This window comes from Copadichromis virginalis, linkage group LG11, assembly GCF_057382275.1.
Source record: "Copadichromis virginalis isolate Kocher_CV1m ecotype Utaka linkage group LG11, C_Virginalis_male_GT1.1, whole genome shotgun sequence".
Classification (NCBI taxonomy): domain Eukaryota; kingdom Metazoa; phylum Chordata; class Actinopteri; order Cichliformes; family Cichlidae; genus Copadichromis; species Copadichromis virginalis.
The window spans coordinates 24,427,396-24,444,147 of record NC_140628.1 but is presented as its reverse complement, the minus strand read 5'-3'; the positions used below and the strand labels follow the sequence as shown (position 1 = coordinate 24,444,147).

Genomic DNA, 16,752 nt, shown 5'->3' with positions numbered 1-16,752 from the left:
TGTGTGTGTGTGTGTGTGTGTGTGTGTGTGTGTGTGTGTGTGTGTGTGTGTGTGTGTGTGTGTGTGTGTGTGTGTGTGTGTGTGCGCGCGCGCGTACGTGCGTATGTGTGTGCGTGCGTGTTGCTGCATCTTCATATCTAAAGTGATTTTTATGCATTATTGCACTGGAACCCTGAACTTCTACAGAAATTACCAAATGGAAGTGCATGTGAAAACTGTCTGGAACAGTCAGATCGGACGCTAGCTGATCTTTAACCTCCGGCTTCCTGGTTCAAAGTCCGCGTGATGTCACATTGCGCCCGTGTGACAGTAGAACACCTAAATATGCATTCACTGCCAGTGAGTGGGCGTCATGCATCCTGCCTCCTGCACTCGCTTTCAGCATTGCAAAGGCTGAAGAGGGGAAACTGGCGAGTACACGCTCGCGCTCAGCAGAGTGACCATGCTCTCTGCTCAGCTGCACTCAATCAAGATGCCAGAGGAGGGCTGAGAGTCAGTAGTGTGTGAATGTATGAGTGATGAACTGAAAGGTTGCAAGAAGGCATCTGAATTAATTCAATGACTGCAGGTGCTATTTTATGTAAAATTTATTACAGAAAACATCAAAATTGCCATAAAGTGACTGCAAGCACAAAACTGAAAGGATCATACATCTTCAGCTTTTAAATACATCATGTCCTCCAAATGTTAGAGACGTATCTGATTACATTTTATTTTTTCCCTTTAAAATGTCCAATTTTAGAACATGTTTCTTTTATTAGCATGAAGACAATGTCTGTTGTGTTTGTTATAACCATTACTACATCACCTGTTTCCAAACTTCAGTGTTTTTGCTAGGGTGACCAGATGTCCCTTTTTTTTGTGGGACGCCGCAGCAGTTTTATGACATCTCCCACATACAGAAGCAAAGTCCCACATTTACACGGCACTTTCCTAAACTCTGTTTTGTTTTTTGTTATTTTTTAGCCTTCCCTGAGTTTAAAGAACGCAGGGAAGGCTTTTTATTATATTTAACTGGAGGTTAGCAAGAAGTCACCAAAAAGTTAGCAGCTTGTTTAATCTGATGGAATCTACCACAAAGAAAATGATTTGGCAGTTTATACTGAGAAATACAATTTTTGTCTCTTTAGATAAAATTATACTTCAATTTCTCAGATGGGGAAATATGGCACGAAGTGACACAGTGCATGTGTGTTATAATTGACTAGAAAAATCGTATTTTTTTTAGATATAGCTAATATAAGAACATGAATCATGAATACAGGGTTAAATAAGGACTACTGCATAACAGGTTAAGTTAGTTGGCCTTTACATGCTAGACTCATGTCTGATTTATTGTAATTTTTTTTTTAAGTTGGGCATCTGGTCACCCTAATCATAATTCTGATGATCACACAAGCCTAAGATGTAATATTTCCTTCAGTTGATTTGCTTGTTAAGGTCAGTTCTCCATTAGTAGTTTAACGTTTGGCACCTGCGCCATTTCTTCATCTTTTTTCCTCGAATATAAAAAGTACAGCATAAAAAAGTAAAAGCAAATAACTTTTATATTTTTCAATTGTTTCCTTTTTTAATGTTATATATAATTATTTTATTTTTTTAATGTTTTATATAATTAAACCAAACACACGAAAATTACACTTAAAAAAAATCACATTTATTCTAATTAATATCTAGAGACTCATTACCTCAAAATAAAATGCTTCTGTTCTGGGGGATACATTAAGGCTGAGACTGTTGGATTTTTATAATGTCACGTAGGTTGCATTTGTCAAGTCTTTCCATACTTAACAAGCTTGTAAACAATTTTAAGACAATTTTAACAGAAACATAGAAAAGCAAACAAACATAAAAATAATATGCTCAGAAAAAAATTGCTAGCACCTTTAGACAAACGTGTCTGCTAAATAAATTTTTTCCCTACTTGAAAGGATGATGCTTCTCTTTTCTCTCTTCCAGCTCAATCAGCTGTAACTGTTCAAACTTCTTTTATCTGAGAAGCTGCTTACAATGATGCTTTCAGACTTTCTCTTTCACTGTTAGCTGTCATTTCAGTGTTTAACTCAAATAACTTAAACCTCTTATTTTTAAAGCTTAAATTACAAATAAACTTGCAAACACCCTCACCATATGGTCCACATATGGTTAAGTGTCTACCAAAGGTCATCTGCTCATGTCACAGCTGTTCCTCCACCCCTGACTTCTTCCTGGATGATGGAGGGGCTGGAAGAAAGGATGGCACAGAGCGGAGGAAAGAGAAATACGCTTTGAGGGCTCGTACTCCAGCATCCTCTCTAGGAGATCGAAAAAATGGTGGTGTTCTCTCCCGTGTGATAACAAGTATTCCTGTAAAACAAGGAGAGAGACATTATATTCAAATGGTGGGCACCGAGCAGATAATGCTTATCTGTGGTCCGCCTGCCCACGGCTCACCCTTAATGGCTTGCATTTGGATTTGACGTAGCGTCCGGCTTTGGAGCACTCGTTCCAGTCTAGATGTCCACGGTGGAAATACTTCTGCTTTCTGAGAATCAAAATGAAGAGTCGTCAGATCAAAGTGTTTCAGAGTTTGTGACAATGAGAGGGTGCACGAGCGGGATACCTGCTCCTCTGAATCATCCTCTGAGGAATCGGTCCCTGTACTCTCTCTATCATAGCAAGATGCTCCTTGTTGTCATGAGTCTGTAAGTGGACACAAGAGGAAGTAAAGACCATGACAAATAAAAAGACAAAGTTCGTCTTACTTTTATGTCGAATGTGTGACCTGGAAGAGTGTGAACCCTTTGTAGTATTCAAACAGGATGCAGCCGATACTCCACACATCACACGGTTGACTCCAACCCAACTCTGTGGAAGAAGGAATAGCTTTGTTACCAACTGGACTGGGCAGGTCCTGGATACTCCCCGAGCTAAAATGACATTTCTTACCAAGTATGACCTCTGGGGCTCGGTAGTGACGAGTAGAGATGATGACAGAGTGGTGTTCGTGGTCAAAGGTGGCGCTGCCGAAGTCGACGAGCCGCACCGTGGTGTCGTTTACCCGCCTTTCATTGCACTTCTAAATGGGCGACAGGTGGAAACACTGTAAACCCTCCCAACTTCGCTCATTTAAAGTATAATCTTTGTATTTTCCTGCTATTGATGATGCTTTGATAAAAAATGATAAAGAGCATTAGGCTTGCGCTAATGTGATGAAAATAACAAAAAGTTATGAACAATTTTACAATACTGCAACACGGTAGGACAAAACAAGAACGAGTCTATCAGATTAGAAAAACAGCAACAACAAAAACGCTACTATCGGCTGTTTCCATGTGGACAAGGGGTCACTGTAGCTGGTAGCTCTGCATGTTTGATTTGGTTGCGTTTTACAGCAGATGCCCTTCGTGACACAACCCCACCAGCAGATAAACCCCCTTAATCTCCCACTTCTTTTTTGGTTGGATTAAACTAATTAGATTAAACATCTCAATCAACTAACTGAATCAATGTCTCACAACGTCTCATTTAACCCAGTTAACCTTAAAAAACGCTTGGTGGATTTAACTAATTCCAAGAAAGTCAACAAGCTTGTTCTCCCTTTTTTGCTAAATGCAACACTGTGTCTCCACTTTGGTCTTGTCTGTTCACAGGACATTGGTCCAGAAGCCATGTGATTTGTTCCGATGCAAACCAAGCCATGGTGCCGTCATAAAGTTTAATAAGCTTGGACATCCTGATTTAACAGGAAGCAGTAAGGGTGTATTTAGTTTTCGTTTTTATGTGGCTGTGAAAAACGAAGAAAAAGTGGAGATTCCCATAAATAAAAATTCAGCAATATGTCTCAGAGCTGCCACATATGTTCCTGCAAAGGTCAACAAACAAGCTGCAGCCTTCCTGGATAAATATGAGATTATAAAAAGCATACATGTGGGTGTCTGATTTCTGCTGAAACAAATTTGCACCCAAATGAAAAGCTGCATTTTTCTGCATTCATCATTAATCCCCGCTTTTTCTACCATCCCCTGAAGCCCTCAGCCATCACGCCTGCAGCCATTTCTGACCTTCTCGGCATTGTATATGAGGGAGTAGTCCGAGTTGACGAAGAGGATGTTCTCAGGCTTCAGGTCAGTGTGAGTCAGCTTGTTGTCATGGAGAACTGCAGAGGAAACGGGAGAGAAGTTCAGATGAGGAAGTTCATCATGAGCAGACACCTCAAATGTGGTTGATTGTAGACAGCTGGATGTGACAGATTTACAGCAGCGAATTAAATGTTAGTAGATAGGATATTACAAAGATTATATATCAGAAACCCGAATGAAGCCTGTCTGATGAAGTGTTGGTTTAATTAAAGCAGAGGGACTCTTTGATGGTGTGATGCGTTCCAGCTGAGGAGTAACCTCCATGGCCAAAAACTGAACCCGAGGTGAAGCTGCCAAAAACTACAGCTTCTCTAATGGCCACTTGAGGCCAGTTCCAAAAGCAAGTCAATCCCCATGACCCCATGTGTTAAGACACATGTTTACAGTACAAAAAAACCTTCGGCTTCTGTGGATAGTTTCCACTTTCACAACAACGCTATGGAGCTGACCTTTTTGTAATAACTCATCCACTTGGATACTAGAGTTAAGGATGTTGCTGCTTTGATTGGCAGGTCTCCCAACACATGCAGCTGGAGCCGAGTGGCATTTGAGTTTTTAAAAAAGCTTTTAAACAGAGAAATTTAATATTATTACATCCTGTGTGGTACAGCCCAGCTTCAGGTTTAGTTTGCAATATCTGTGCATTGCACGTGCATCTAAAAATGTGATACCTCTTGTCTCCAAAAAACGAAAAACAAAAACATTTCAATGACCAAAAAAGTAGCATTAAACTAATGTAAACCAATGTGTGAAGTCACAGTGGATGAACCCATCTTCTATAAAATCTGTGGTTGCAGCTCATCTTTTGTGCTGTTTATGTTTAAATATTTAGGAGTGCATGCTCTGCTTTTATTTTGGAGAATCGTAGCCCGTGGTTTACAGCATCCTGTCTCATTCTGAAGTTAATTTGCCAGCATGATATCAAGCAAATGATACCATGTTATGGCTACATAACAAATGGTTGTACTGAATATGAAATTAATATTTGATATGACTAAATTATAAATAGCAGACTTGTCTGAGATTTGCAAATGATTGCGTTCGGTTATTGACTAGAATTAATCACTGAATGATATCAATCATCGTGAATGAAATCAATCACTCACTGCCCTAACTGCTCCTGCGTCTTGCTCTAATTTGCCGTGTTTAATCTGCTTAGTCTCATCCCTGGCATTGATGCAGAGGTGCAGCAGAAAAGGGAAAGTGGTGCTGCACACTCTGTATGATGCATATTGGACTCACAGCTGACAGCGTGGCAGATCTGCTGGGCCATGTGTCGGATCTGGTTAATTGGATACGGCAGGAAGTTGTTTGATTTCAAGAAGTCAAATGTGCTGAGAGACAGCAGCTCAAAGGAGATGCACACATGGCCGTAGTAGTTAAACCAGTTGAGCATCTGCACGCAGTTACTGATGAGGAAGAGAAACAGAGGGTGAAACATAAAGCACATGAAACGGGTAACAGCGTTTCAATCACAGACTCACTGTTTGTTGTGCGGATCCTTCTCACTGATCTTCTCCAGGACGTTGATTTCCAATTTGGCTGCTTCTCTGTATTTGTCCTGGTTCTTAATGATCTTCAATGCAATTTGATTTCCTCCTCTGTTTTTAAACACTGTTTTAAAAAAAAAAATACCCCCCCCCACCCCACCCCCGCACACACTGCACATTGATTCAACTTGAAACTTCTGATGAAAAACCTACCTGCTGTGGTCCACACACTGAACCACTTTCCCAAAGGTCCCCTCACCTAAAGTGTCGACTATCTCATCTGCAAGACAGATAAAGATCAGCTTAATGACGGAGCACCGTAACGAGGCTGCTTACTCTTCCTACATCTGTGCTGCAACCTACATCTGTCTTCAAGGACGTCACCACTTTTGTAGATCAGGTGACCATTTTCAGAGTCCCTCTCACTGTCATTTGCAGCCCGGTCGCTTCTTCTCTGCAAACAAAGTCAGCCACATTCATGACAAGGTGGAGCAAAAGATCAAAAAAACATCAACCCGCTTCTGTCACACCCCACCTAAAAACACACCGAGTAACATCTGACCTCTGGGTCTGTAAGGAGAAAGGTCACCAGCTGGACATACCCGTGCACTCAAGCTTGCATGGTTACAGAAGCTCACACAGCTTTGTGTACGTCCTCCTGCTGAGGCTGTCCTAATGCAGCCATGATTAATGCATTAAGGTCGATCTCAAAGACCTGAGCCTGCCCTAAAGGGGGCTCATAAGAAAATGCCAGATGACTCTCTTTGGAGGAGCTGAGGCTCTATTTCCATCCACATTCTGAGACTGTTATTAATATCAGAAGCTCAGCATGTGAGTAACTGACACTTAGCGCAGGACATGGGCCACTGACATACATAAACACAACCAATCTGCACATTCATTGTTAGAAAGCTGGTGATCTTTAAGAGATCAACACATAGTGCAGCTGGTTAAAAGTAAATCACACAGACTTAGAAAGAGACACAAAAACATGTTCAAAGAATGCAGATACTCACAGAAAGGCAGAGGCAAATACAGTCCAGAAAACCCTTAAACAGAGAATGCAGCTCTGTCTTTCCCATTGCACAGCAGTGCAGATCTACTCAGAGAAAAGACGAGCCTGAGTGGAAGAGAGGCGGATGGAGGGATGCTGCACGGGAGGTGAAGGCGAGATGCAGGTGAGGTAGCGGCAGGAACAAAAGGCGATGAGGAGATGTGGAGAGGAAAAGCGCCAAGGTCAGCACGATAAATAGTCAAGTAGCAGCACAGGAACAAACTGAAGGACGAGGAGTTGTGAAAAAATAAAAACTAGCCTGCAGTGTTGTCAGCTGAAACCAGAAGTGAAAGGAAGACACGATGCCGAAGCTTCACCACGAAAGTGACAAAAGAAGAAAGAATATCTTAGGGAGAATAGAGAAAAAGTAAAAGGCAAACACTGAAAGTAAGCGAACACGACAGCTGAAGCAGACAAACACAAAAAGTGAGGAACAGACGGACAGATAGGAGGGCGAGCTGAGACAGACGCTAAGAATAAACTTTGGTCACAACCCCCTGAGAAAGTTTTCAGATGAGAATCAAGATGTGGGCACAGGGGCTGAGTGGATCCAGTTTCACTCAACTTACTTCCTCTCCTCCTTGCACCTCCTTAACCCCGGCGGTATGATTTTCCACACCCGTCCTCCGCACGCTACATATACTTTGTTGCGTGCATGCGGCGCCCACTTTCGTCACAGAAATAACTCACAGAGGTCACAAAAATTCATTTATTTTGTTCAACAGAACACAGCACAGTTCAACTGAGTGCACAGAACAACAACGACAACACTTCTGTTTGATTGCAGATAAAACAATAAAAATTGTTAAAATATTTATCTGAAATCTCATAAACCTGGTAGCACTAAGGAACAATTATAAAAACAACACTTAATCGCATTAAAAGCTCGATAAAATGCTTTTTAAACCCTTCTCGTGAAATGATCTCTCACAAAACACCGCTTTGTATTTATGATGCTGTTGAACACGAAGTTTCCAGTCTGGCTTTAAGATGGGACGAGTCCGATCAGGAGGCTCAGCGCTGCTTCGCTGCTTCCATGTTACAAAGGCAGATGTATTTCTTCATAGTTGGAGCCACGAAATATGAAGATGTCACCATAAGGCTCATCCTGCTCCACACGCAGCTTCCTGGCAGATAAAGATGCTACCCACCAACACAACACACACACACATAAACGGTCACTGAAGCACAGAAAAGATCTCATGTTTTTAAAGCAAATTACTTTTCCATGAATGTACACAAGTCACCAGTATGTTTGTTCATCAGTTCATTCCTAAAGCTTCCACTAGTGACACTGTTTGTTATTTCAACCTTTATAAACTGAAGGTCACGGGCCAGGGACCGCCACAGCCTTGGCGCTGTACCATTAATACAATTTTAACATGAGTGACATGACAGTTCGATGATAAGTGAAAGTGCCTGCTTACCCAGAAGCCGCTGAAAAACATTGCTGACAGTTTTGCGGTTGACCTCGGGCGGCAAGAGGGACTGAAAAAGCAGAGGCTCTACTTCACCTTCGGCCAATTCTGGCAGCAACCTGGCAACAAACAAACCACATTCCTGTCTCCAAATCGAACTCAAACATCGGGAGACACTAAAGAGAGAGTCGTCTCTGTTTTTCTGCTGGTTATTACCGAGGTGACTCCGCGGCTACTCTCCCAGGCAACTCGTCCGACACCTCTGGGATGTCCCTCAGTGTAGAAATAGACCTGGAGAGAGTGGACCTGCCAAATGATGGGTGCACATGAGTGTGATCGCTCACACACACACACCTGCACATCAACACACACAGAGATCTTCTTTGATATTTACTTACCCTTCGGATAGATATAAGGGGGAGATCTCTCGAGACACCTCTCTCTGGTCACTGCCCTCCAGTGGCAGTGCACCCTGGGCTGGATGTATACATGCATTTTAAAATGAATGCATCTTATCGTATTTTAAAAGCCATTAGTGTTACACGCCTGACCTGACCTCTGACCTCAGGCTCACCCCATGTGAATGCACAGAAGGTTTTAGCTTGTGCCAAATAAATCTGCAATGCTAACACACTGAGGACAAAATGTTACATCCAGTTAAGCTAAAACACACACACACACACACACACACACACACACACACACACACACACACACACACACACACACACACACACACACACACACACAAACCTGCTAATTTAAACCTAAAATTGTGAATTTCTACCTTTAATTCAAAGACTGTATACAAAGATGGACGTAACTATTTTTATGACACTCAGTAGTTATTCAGGTCATGTTGAAGCCTCAGCCCCTTGCTAATTACTAACCGTGGCGGATGGCTTGGAGCCTGGTTCTGCAGGAGGTTTCTTCCTGTTAAAAGGGAGTTTTTCCTTCCCACTGTTGCCAAGTGCTTGCTCATAGCGGGTCATTTGATTATTGTGGGTGTTTCTTGTTTATTTGTTTAACAAAGTTGGGTAGCTTACAGTATAAAGCACCTTGTGAGACAGTTGTTGTGAACTGGTGCTTTAAATAAAACTGAGTGTAACTGAATGTTTGTGATTTGTGGTGTGTTGAACTCATGTGTGATTAGCGAGTGGGTTGGGTGAGTGATTTAAAATTCACGACACTGCACACAGTAGCAGCATGCAAGGTAATTGGTGCTTGAGATCTTAAACCCTTCAGGAAAGTGTTTACTAAGATATCAGGATAGTGCAACTTATGGTGTCGCCCCCTGCTGGTCATGACTTCATCACTAGCTTTAGGTTTTAGAACTGGAATCTACATCCATCTTTGTATACCGGTGATAATCTTTGATAATCTTACCTGAAATATCAAGCATCTCTGATTCTGCCATTTCTCTGAGGACCTGCTTCACGCAAAGACACAAGTAATGAGTTAACAACTGTGAGTGTTTTTCCATCTCCTGCATTAAAAGCCTTTGCAGACATCCCTGCCAATCGCTGCCCACGTAACAAAACGCTTTTCCACACCTCTCTTTCGGGAACCTCGAGCATCTCACGCTCTCTCTCCCTTTCAGAATCAGTGGATTCGGGGCCTCGCTCCCCAACTTGCAGGTCCGAGCCCGAGAGGGGTGTGACGGTTGCACTCTGTCTCCATAGAAACTGAACCTCTTCAGGCAAGACTGCAGGGGAAAATAGCTTCGTGGTTTATTTTTGAAAAGGTTACTTGAGTCACACCATTAATAGAGCTGCAGCGGCCGCTGAATATAAGAAGTGAGGGGAATAAATAGAATTCAAGGTTCCACGTGAAGCTTTTACTGCAACAATTTAGAGGAGCCAGCATTAAAAATATTAGCAGTTAGATTATTAGAAGCCTGTAATTAGAAAAGAAAGGAGCTCGCAGCATAGTCCATGGCCATACTAGAAAACCAACAGTGCACAGCTCTACCTGATTTCCATCTAATGAGTAAGGTATAAAGGGGGGTGAGATTTAAACAGATGTTTCTGGGGTGACGAGAGGATGCTTCGCTCTATTTTTAGCAGCTGTGATACTGACAGGTGCAGGGCTTGTTGAAGAGATCAGCAGCAGGAAGGATCCTTTGAAAGGAAAGCGGGGCGAGGAGTGGTCGCCTCGTCTCGGTCAAAGAGTCGTCGATCTGTCGCTGCACATCGTCCTGGGAGAGCTGCGTCACCGGGTCAAAGAAGATCAGCTGCCTCCTTCTCCTCTTCTTCTTCTCTGGTGAAGCCACATCCTGGGGGCGAGGGAAATAGATTGACTAAAGGGGACCAGAGATTTGTAAGTTGTAGCTAATTTGCTATTTCATCTAGGGTTTGAGAGTAACGAAATTTCTATTCTCTGTATGTCCTGTACATGTGGCAGAATTGACAAATAAAGTTGACTTTGACTTGACTTTGACTAATGTCTTGTTTTTATGTTATGACTTAGTAAAAGAGGGTTAGGGAGATTTTTCAAAAGGGGGTGGGGGTAGCAAGCCTACAAAATATTCCTCCAGTTGGTGTTAATCTTCCACCAGAATGGAAAGCTCTCAGGGAAGCTTCACACTCAGTTTTAAGACATTTCTATACCTATTCAAGACCTAAACAAAGCAAAACAGTAACTTTCCCTTTAAAACTAGAACTGTAATCTCTGAATAACTGATTCCAAAGATTTCAGCTGGTGACTATGGACTCTATACAGTCTCAGCAAAGTATCATACGCAAGCCACTTTATTAAGTACAGCCATTTAACTTCTTTTTAACACAAACATCTAATCAAATGGAAGCAACTTTGCATATTTAGAATTGGAAGCATTTATGATTCCAGGTTGGGACTGCCTAAAGACAGCACTCCACTGCTGAAACCTGGGATCTTCAGTCTAAAGCTCTCCCAACTGAGCTATTTCAGCATGTTTGGGTAAGTAGGTACAGATAATGAACAAAAAGACGTGCTGAAGTTCAATCTCAACATCAGAAAGAGGAAGAAGAGAGAGATTTAGGTGTTTTTGCCACAAAACCATCCGTAGGGTTTAAAGTGGGATGGTCAGAAAAGTAGTGATTTAATGTGGAAGATATTTTTTTGCACGCTTTGGGCCCCTCAGAGCCTGAGCATCGTCTAAACACCGCAGCCTACGTCAGTATTGCTGCTATGTCCATTACTTTACAACCACTGTGTGCCCATCCTGCTTCCAGCAAGATAACAAAGCTGAAATCACCTTTTTTTTTAACATGACAATGGGTTTACATCTCAGTCAAACAGAGCACCGGTGGGATGTGGTGAAACAGGAGATTCACATTGTGGATGTGCAGCCATCAAATCTGCAGCAACCGAGTGATGCTATCATGTCAATCTGGACAAACTTGATTCATTATTTATTATCATTGCTAGCTGCACATATAATCTTACATGTTTGACCTTCTTAAATAGTACTGGCAGTAATGAGAGCATCACAGGGTCTACAGATTGGTGTGCGTGGGAGGGGTAAAGATACTTAATGTTCGTCTGTTAGGGCAAAACCGTTTATAGCTCTTTCTGTTTTTGTTAAATACATTAAATATTTCTGTCATTTAAGTAAAACCCACAAAAGCCAGCACCTCCAACTCCAGACTTCTTAGACGCCTTTCACGTTCCTTTGCTGCAGAGGGCGGAGCAGGCAGGCCGGGCACAGAGACGGGAGTGAGCTGGTCTGAGGGGGGCTTCTCTGTGGGCAGGCCTGGCTCTTCCTGAGGCAACAAAATAGCCTCCTCACTGGAAAGAGTAGTGGGCTGCAACCTGACACATGTAAAAACACACTAAGTGGATCACTGTTTGTCTGTCATGGTATTTTCTGTTTACATAAGTGTCTCTAAGTTACTCTAGAGTGGATCCCGTGAGCTCCTTTGCTCCGTGTTTCTCCAGGTCGCCCTCTCGTTCCTCCCGTTCCACCTCTTTTTCTTGTTCCCCTGCTGCCACCTTTTCTCCCGGTATCTCCAAATCTCCTGTTAGAAAAGATTATAGAGTATGTTATGTCCCATTCTACGTTTTTCTTTTCTTGAAAATGCAAAATCACAGAAGCTTTTTGCTACACACCTTCTGGAAAGTGATCTGTTTGTGCCAGCAGGAAGTCAATAGTATCTGGATGGTCATCAACCAGCTCTGCACCCTCAAACTAGCAGTGAAATAAGGCAGATGATGAGCAGAGATATTACACTGAAGATCTGTTTCCTTTTTACTCCCCTACCTCTGTAACGGGGATACCAACAGGCTCCGCCTCTCTCAGAGTGATGGCCTCTGGAGACACGGTTATACCTGCGAAAACAGAGTCGTGAATACACATTAATATAAAAGTCAGCATCAACTCCACAGAGGCCAGCAGAAGCTATGACTAATCATGTTTAAATTAAAGTGCTCTCCTCTGCTGAGTGAAATTTAGCTGCACAACCCTTCCTGACTCTGAGGCATCACTTTCTGCAAATTAAGTGTTTGAAGGCACTCTGCTCCGCTCTGCTTTGACCTGTCGTTTTCTTTCTGCTCCTCATGTCTGGCTGGATTTGCAGTGTGAGCTCATGCAGGGACGTGCGCATGCTGCACATCCCTGAACACATTTCTACAGAAAAATAAGCCATGTGAGCAGATATTATTTGTACAACTAGTGCAGGTGTATCTGCTTAAAGTGCAAAAGGTTCCTGCTTCTATAGGAATTAAGAAGATAAGTAGGCGCTGCTAAATAAACTTGATTTGATTAACAATATTCGTGCCAAAGATGAAATAAGATGCAATAGTGATTAAAAAAAGCTTTCTGCTCCTTATTTTGGTGTATCTGTATACAGAACTCAATCTGACAGAAATGGTCCTTAAGAAAGACCAACCCTTGGCAACAGCCTATACCTAGGAGGGGTTTTAGGTATGTAAGTAAGTAAGTAAGTAAGTAAGTAAGGGACCTTGAGAGAGCTGCGCACAAATAAATCCCCACAAACCTTCATGAACTACTTCGTAAAGAGGAGTTGGCCAAAATTCCTCCACAACAGGGAAAGTGATTTCTTCAAGCTGTTGCTGCTAAACGTGGTTCAACAAGCTGCTGAATCATGTCGTGTACTTACCTTTGCGCTCAATGTTTCTACATTTAGGCTTTTTGTTAAATTAATTATGACAAGATGAAATGTGACACGTGTCGTTCATTTGAGGCTGTATTTAAATGATTTTAAGACCTGCTAAGGTCATTTTTTTAGTATGACTTGACACATAAAAAGGAAAGAAAACTAGTACACTTTTTCAATTCGGCGACTTTAACACATCCTACCATTTTCCAGTGCAGCAGCTGGACTGATCAGTTCAGGATGCTCAGGAGAAGCCTCTCTCAGATACTCCCAACTCATCTAAGAATCAATACAGCCAGAGAACTCTTAGTTTATGAACTAATAAGATGATTTGCAGCTCAACTTTCACTTATTAACTGCTACTATTTAGTTGCGACCTGTATTAGTGTACTGGGGCTGGGCATGGCATCCTGCAGCTGCATCACTCCAAATAAAGGGTCAGGAGCTCCGTCTGTCTCCTCCAGCAGAGTCAGGACATCTGGCAGGACCAGAGATGGTCTGGAAAACAACGGGAAGCTCAGTGCCAGGAAACAGCTGTTACTTTGAGATTGAACATGAAGGTAAATATGCTGAGCATAATTTCTCACCTGCTGTGGTCATCCATATCAATTTTCTGTGAGGTTCTCTGTTTGACCAGCTGTCCCACAATGGACTGAAGTTCCTCTGAAAGGACAACAAATGAATCAACATCAGGATCAATTATGTCTCTCCTTCCTTCAGTGTGTAAATGCCTCCTTACCCAGAAGAATAGCACACTGCCGGTGGTAGACCACAACGACACCATACTGAAGTTGGGAGGACAGGTAGAGGGAGAATCGGGGTCGGGGCAGACCTGGACAAGGTGGTGCGACCCGCTCCAGCACGTAGTTTATGATGTCGTCGCTGGATGAGCATTAACTTCATTTTAATATGCAAGCAAGCTAAAAATGTGAGAAAGTGACTCAAATTACTTCTTACCAGGTGCTTCTAACGTTGATTTTCAGGAAATCCCGGCGGGGAACCTTGATGCCTTTCGTAGCTGCCAGCCTGAAATGGGCACAGGGGATTAATGATGACTCATGTTTTATTTTACTGAAGATGGAAATCAAGATTAAAAGCTAAAGAACGAATAAATAATGTATAATCTTTTAAACTGTGACAGAAAAGAACCAAAGACAGTCTGTGGTTGGGAAAAGTTTATGGTACCATTAACACGCGATTCACCTCCCCGTCCACTCGCTGTTGTGCTCCATTTTTAAAGTAAAACTTAGCAAGTATCAGCTAAAAATACCAATAGATTCTCATAGTTTTGACACCCTTTGATAGTCATTGTTGCATTTGGGCATTTTCGCTTTTGTCACATTTCTTGTTTGAAAATATTCAAAATATTTTCAGTCAGTGAAAGGTCTGGTCTGCAGGGAGGCCAGTCCAGCACCTGAACTCTTCTACTATGAAGTCATCCTGCTGGAATAGATGCAGTATCTGGCTCATCATTATCATTGTCTTGCTGAAATATACAAGGATTTCCCAGAAAAAAAAGCCTCATCTGGATGGGAGCGTATGTTGCTCCATAGGTAGCAACATACGCCATATGGCAGCATTCCCATCAGACATGCAGACTTTTCAACTGAGCACTGATATGAATGGTCCCTCTCCTCTTCAGTCCAGAGGATGCTCCATATATGTTTTTTAATAATTTGTGGCTGGCACACTGAACTGTGTTGAACTTAAATGTTTCTGAGCCCTGCAGTGATTTGTTTTTGGCAGACTCACATGTTTTTCATGTAGCACCGCCTGATGGCCAGAAGATCACAAGCATCCAGTTTTAATTTCCAGCCTGTTCCCGCCTTGTGCACAGAGATTTCTCCAGATTCTCTGAATCTTTTAAATTTTATATACTGTAGATGATGAATTATTCAAAGACTTTGCAATTTTCATTGAAAAACATTACTCTGAAATCCCAGGAAGTTGATTCTATTCATCTGGACGTAATGTTTTCAGTGGGAGAAATGTTTCATCACTCATCCAAGGGACTTCTTCAAACCTTACGAACATCTTATAATTCTGTGATTGCAGCCATTCTCCAACTCTCTGTGAATGATACTCATGGCTGTTGATTAATGGTCATGCATCAAAATGTTACTCTGAAATTGTTCCACAATTTTGCAGATGCATTTTTTTCCAGATTGATGAATCTGTCTATTTAAGATGCTGTTTTAATGCTCAGTTACGTTACTCTGCTCCGCTGCCAATTAAGTGAGTTGCAAAATGTTCCTCCACCTGTCTCCCCCTCCAGTCCAGCATCTTCCAGATATGTTGCTAACAAAAATTCAAACTGAGCTAATATTTCACATGATTAAAAATGTCTCAGTCGAAACATCTCATGTGTTTTCTATGTTCTACAGAGAGTAAAATATGGGGGTTTTAAAATTTGCAAATCACTCCATTGTTGTTTTTATTTTCATTTTACACCGCACAGGTCAGTGAATTCTTAAGTGTACTTAGGACAAATGTACAAATGTGTACTTTTTTTTTTTTTTTTTAAAAAAGTACACATTTGTGTATGAAAAATGATTGACACATTAACAATTTACCAGTTTTTTACCCTTTAATAGGTGCAGTTTCATTTGCTTTTCAGCTAAAAACTGATCGAAATGACTTTGATTATCATATAATATTTTTTTCACGGTTTTAAAAATGTCTGAAAATACCTTGAATAAATACAAAGATGGGAATGCCCTCATTTTACGATGTATGTAGCCTTTGATCTCTCAATCTTCAAAGCTAGCGTCTTTCATAAACAAGGCTTCAAATACTTTAAACTTGATGTTTATGTTTGCTTAACCTCAGCTGCACCTGCACCGTGCGATCTTTTTTTTTTTTTAACACATTTAAATATACATATGGACTCAGAGGCAGAATGTGAGTTTTACATGCATAAAAATGTTGGTAAAATGTATGTAAAATTGATAAACTCCCCCCAAAACTAACACACAGTGCACCGGTTATTTTCCTTGTGAGGAAGTACATACATTTAATTACTTTAACGGGTCGACAGAAACATGCTTCTGTTAGGCTTTTATAGACTAAAATATTAATATGTTTAACCACTTAAAATGTACTTAAACACCCTGTTTTCTCTGGGTAAAGGAAGACTGGAACATAAAACGTAGCCATCAGCGAGTCTGAATGTTTACTTCAGGGGTTTGTGCACATTAGCAACATTTTCCCCCCAGATTTAAGTATATTTATGATTAGAAACTAGTCTAAAATACCCATTTTCCTATTAAACGTAATGATTTTTAAAACATCTTATCAATAATGTTAGCTGACATGAAACGGCCTAATTAGCCTACTGCAAGCACTGTGGAGTACATCTATGTGTCGATTTTAACCAGGTTTTTACTCACCAGATGGTAGAAAAGCATCCTGTGTGACGCTTTAAAACTGTGGGATAGTAAAACATTTCAGCAAATTTTTTGATAAATCAGTTAATTAGCGGATAAAATCCGATAGATCACAGCTTCCGATCTACATCAGAGCTGATTCTCTCCACTGTGAGATATGAATGTTGTTTGTTTATTCTTCTGAGAC

The 16,752-nt window shown here is 41.4% G+C and overlaps 2 protein-coding genes across 2 annotated transcripts; both read right to left on the bottom strand.

Annotated features, from left to right (window-relative positions):
* Nucleotides 1-1,630: 1,630 nt before the first annotated feature.
* On the bottom strand, nt 1,631-7,188 carry clk2b (CDC-like kinase 2b). Its single transcript, XM_085473959.1, has 11 exons — nt 6,628-7,188; nt 5,975-6,065; nt 5,825-5,891; nt 5,606-5,722; nt 5,364-5,530; nt 4,044-4,138; nt 2,929-3,058; nt 2,765-2,847; nt 2,603-2,682; nt 2,434-2,524; nt 1,631-2,346 (listed from the first exon to the last, which is right to left on the bottom strand). The coding sequence occupies exons 1-11, from the start codon at nt 6,691-6,693 to the stop codon at nt 2,164-2,166; spliced, it is 1,170 nt and encodes a 389-aa protein (XP_085330085.1). The 5' UTR covers nt 6,694-7,188; the 3' UTR covers nt 1,631-2,163.
* A 172-nt stretch (nt 7,189-7,360) lies between these two features.
* On the bottom strand, nt 7,361-16,684 carry LOC146698695 (meiotic recombination protein REC8 homolog). The gene is made up of 17 exons (XM_085472590.1): nt 16,569-16,684; nt 14,137-14,205; nt 13,919-14,061; nt 13,767-13,842; nt 13,557-13,677; nt 13,383-13,458; nt 12,324-12,391; nt 12,173-12,251; nt 11,958-12,081; nt 11,698-11,875; nt 10,163-10,358; nt 9,637-9,788; nt 9,470-9,515; nt 8,482-8,560; nt 8,300-8,389; nt 8,093-8,202; nt 7,361-7,808 (listed from the first exon to the last, which is right to left on the bottom strand). Exons 1-17 carry the CDS (start codon nt 16,622-16,624, stop codon nt 7,705-7,707), a joined length of 1,767 nt encoding a protein of 588 aa, XP_085328716.1. The 5' UTR covers nt 16,625-16,684; the 3' UTR covers nt 7,361-7,704.
* Between the last annotated feature and the right edge of the window lie 68 nt (nt 16,685-16,752).

Coding starts and splice junctions, on each gene's coding strand:
- LOC146698695 (XM_085472590.1), bottom strand. CDS start 16,624: ATGTTTTACTATCCCACAGTTTTAAAGCGTCACACAGGATGCTTTTCT. Junction 9,789..10,162: donor CTTCAACAAGCCCTGCACCT/GTCAGTATCACA, acceptor TTTCCCCTGCAG/TCTTGCCTGAAGAGGTTCAG. Junction 7,809..8,092: donor TGTTTTTCAGCGGCTTCTGG/GTAAGCAGGCAC, acceptor GTTGGTGGGTAG/CATCTTTATCTGCCAGGAAG.
- clk2b (XM_085473959.1), bottom strand. CDS start 6,693: ATGGGAAAGACAGAGCTGCATTCTCTGTTTAAGGGTTTTCTGGACTGT. Junction 2,525..2,602: donor AGGATGATTCAGAGGAGCAG/GTATCCCGCTCG, acceptor TTTGATTCTCAG/AAAGCAGAAGTATTTCCACC. Junction 2,347..2,433: donor CCAAATGCAAGCCATTAAGG/GTGAGCCGTGGG, acceptor CTTGTTTTACAG/GAATACTTGTTATCACACGG.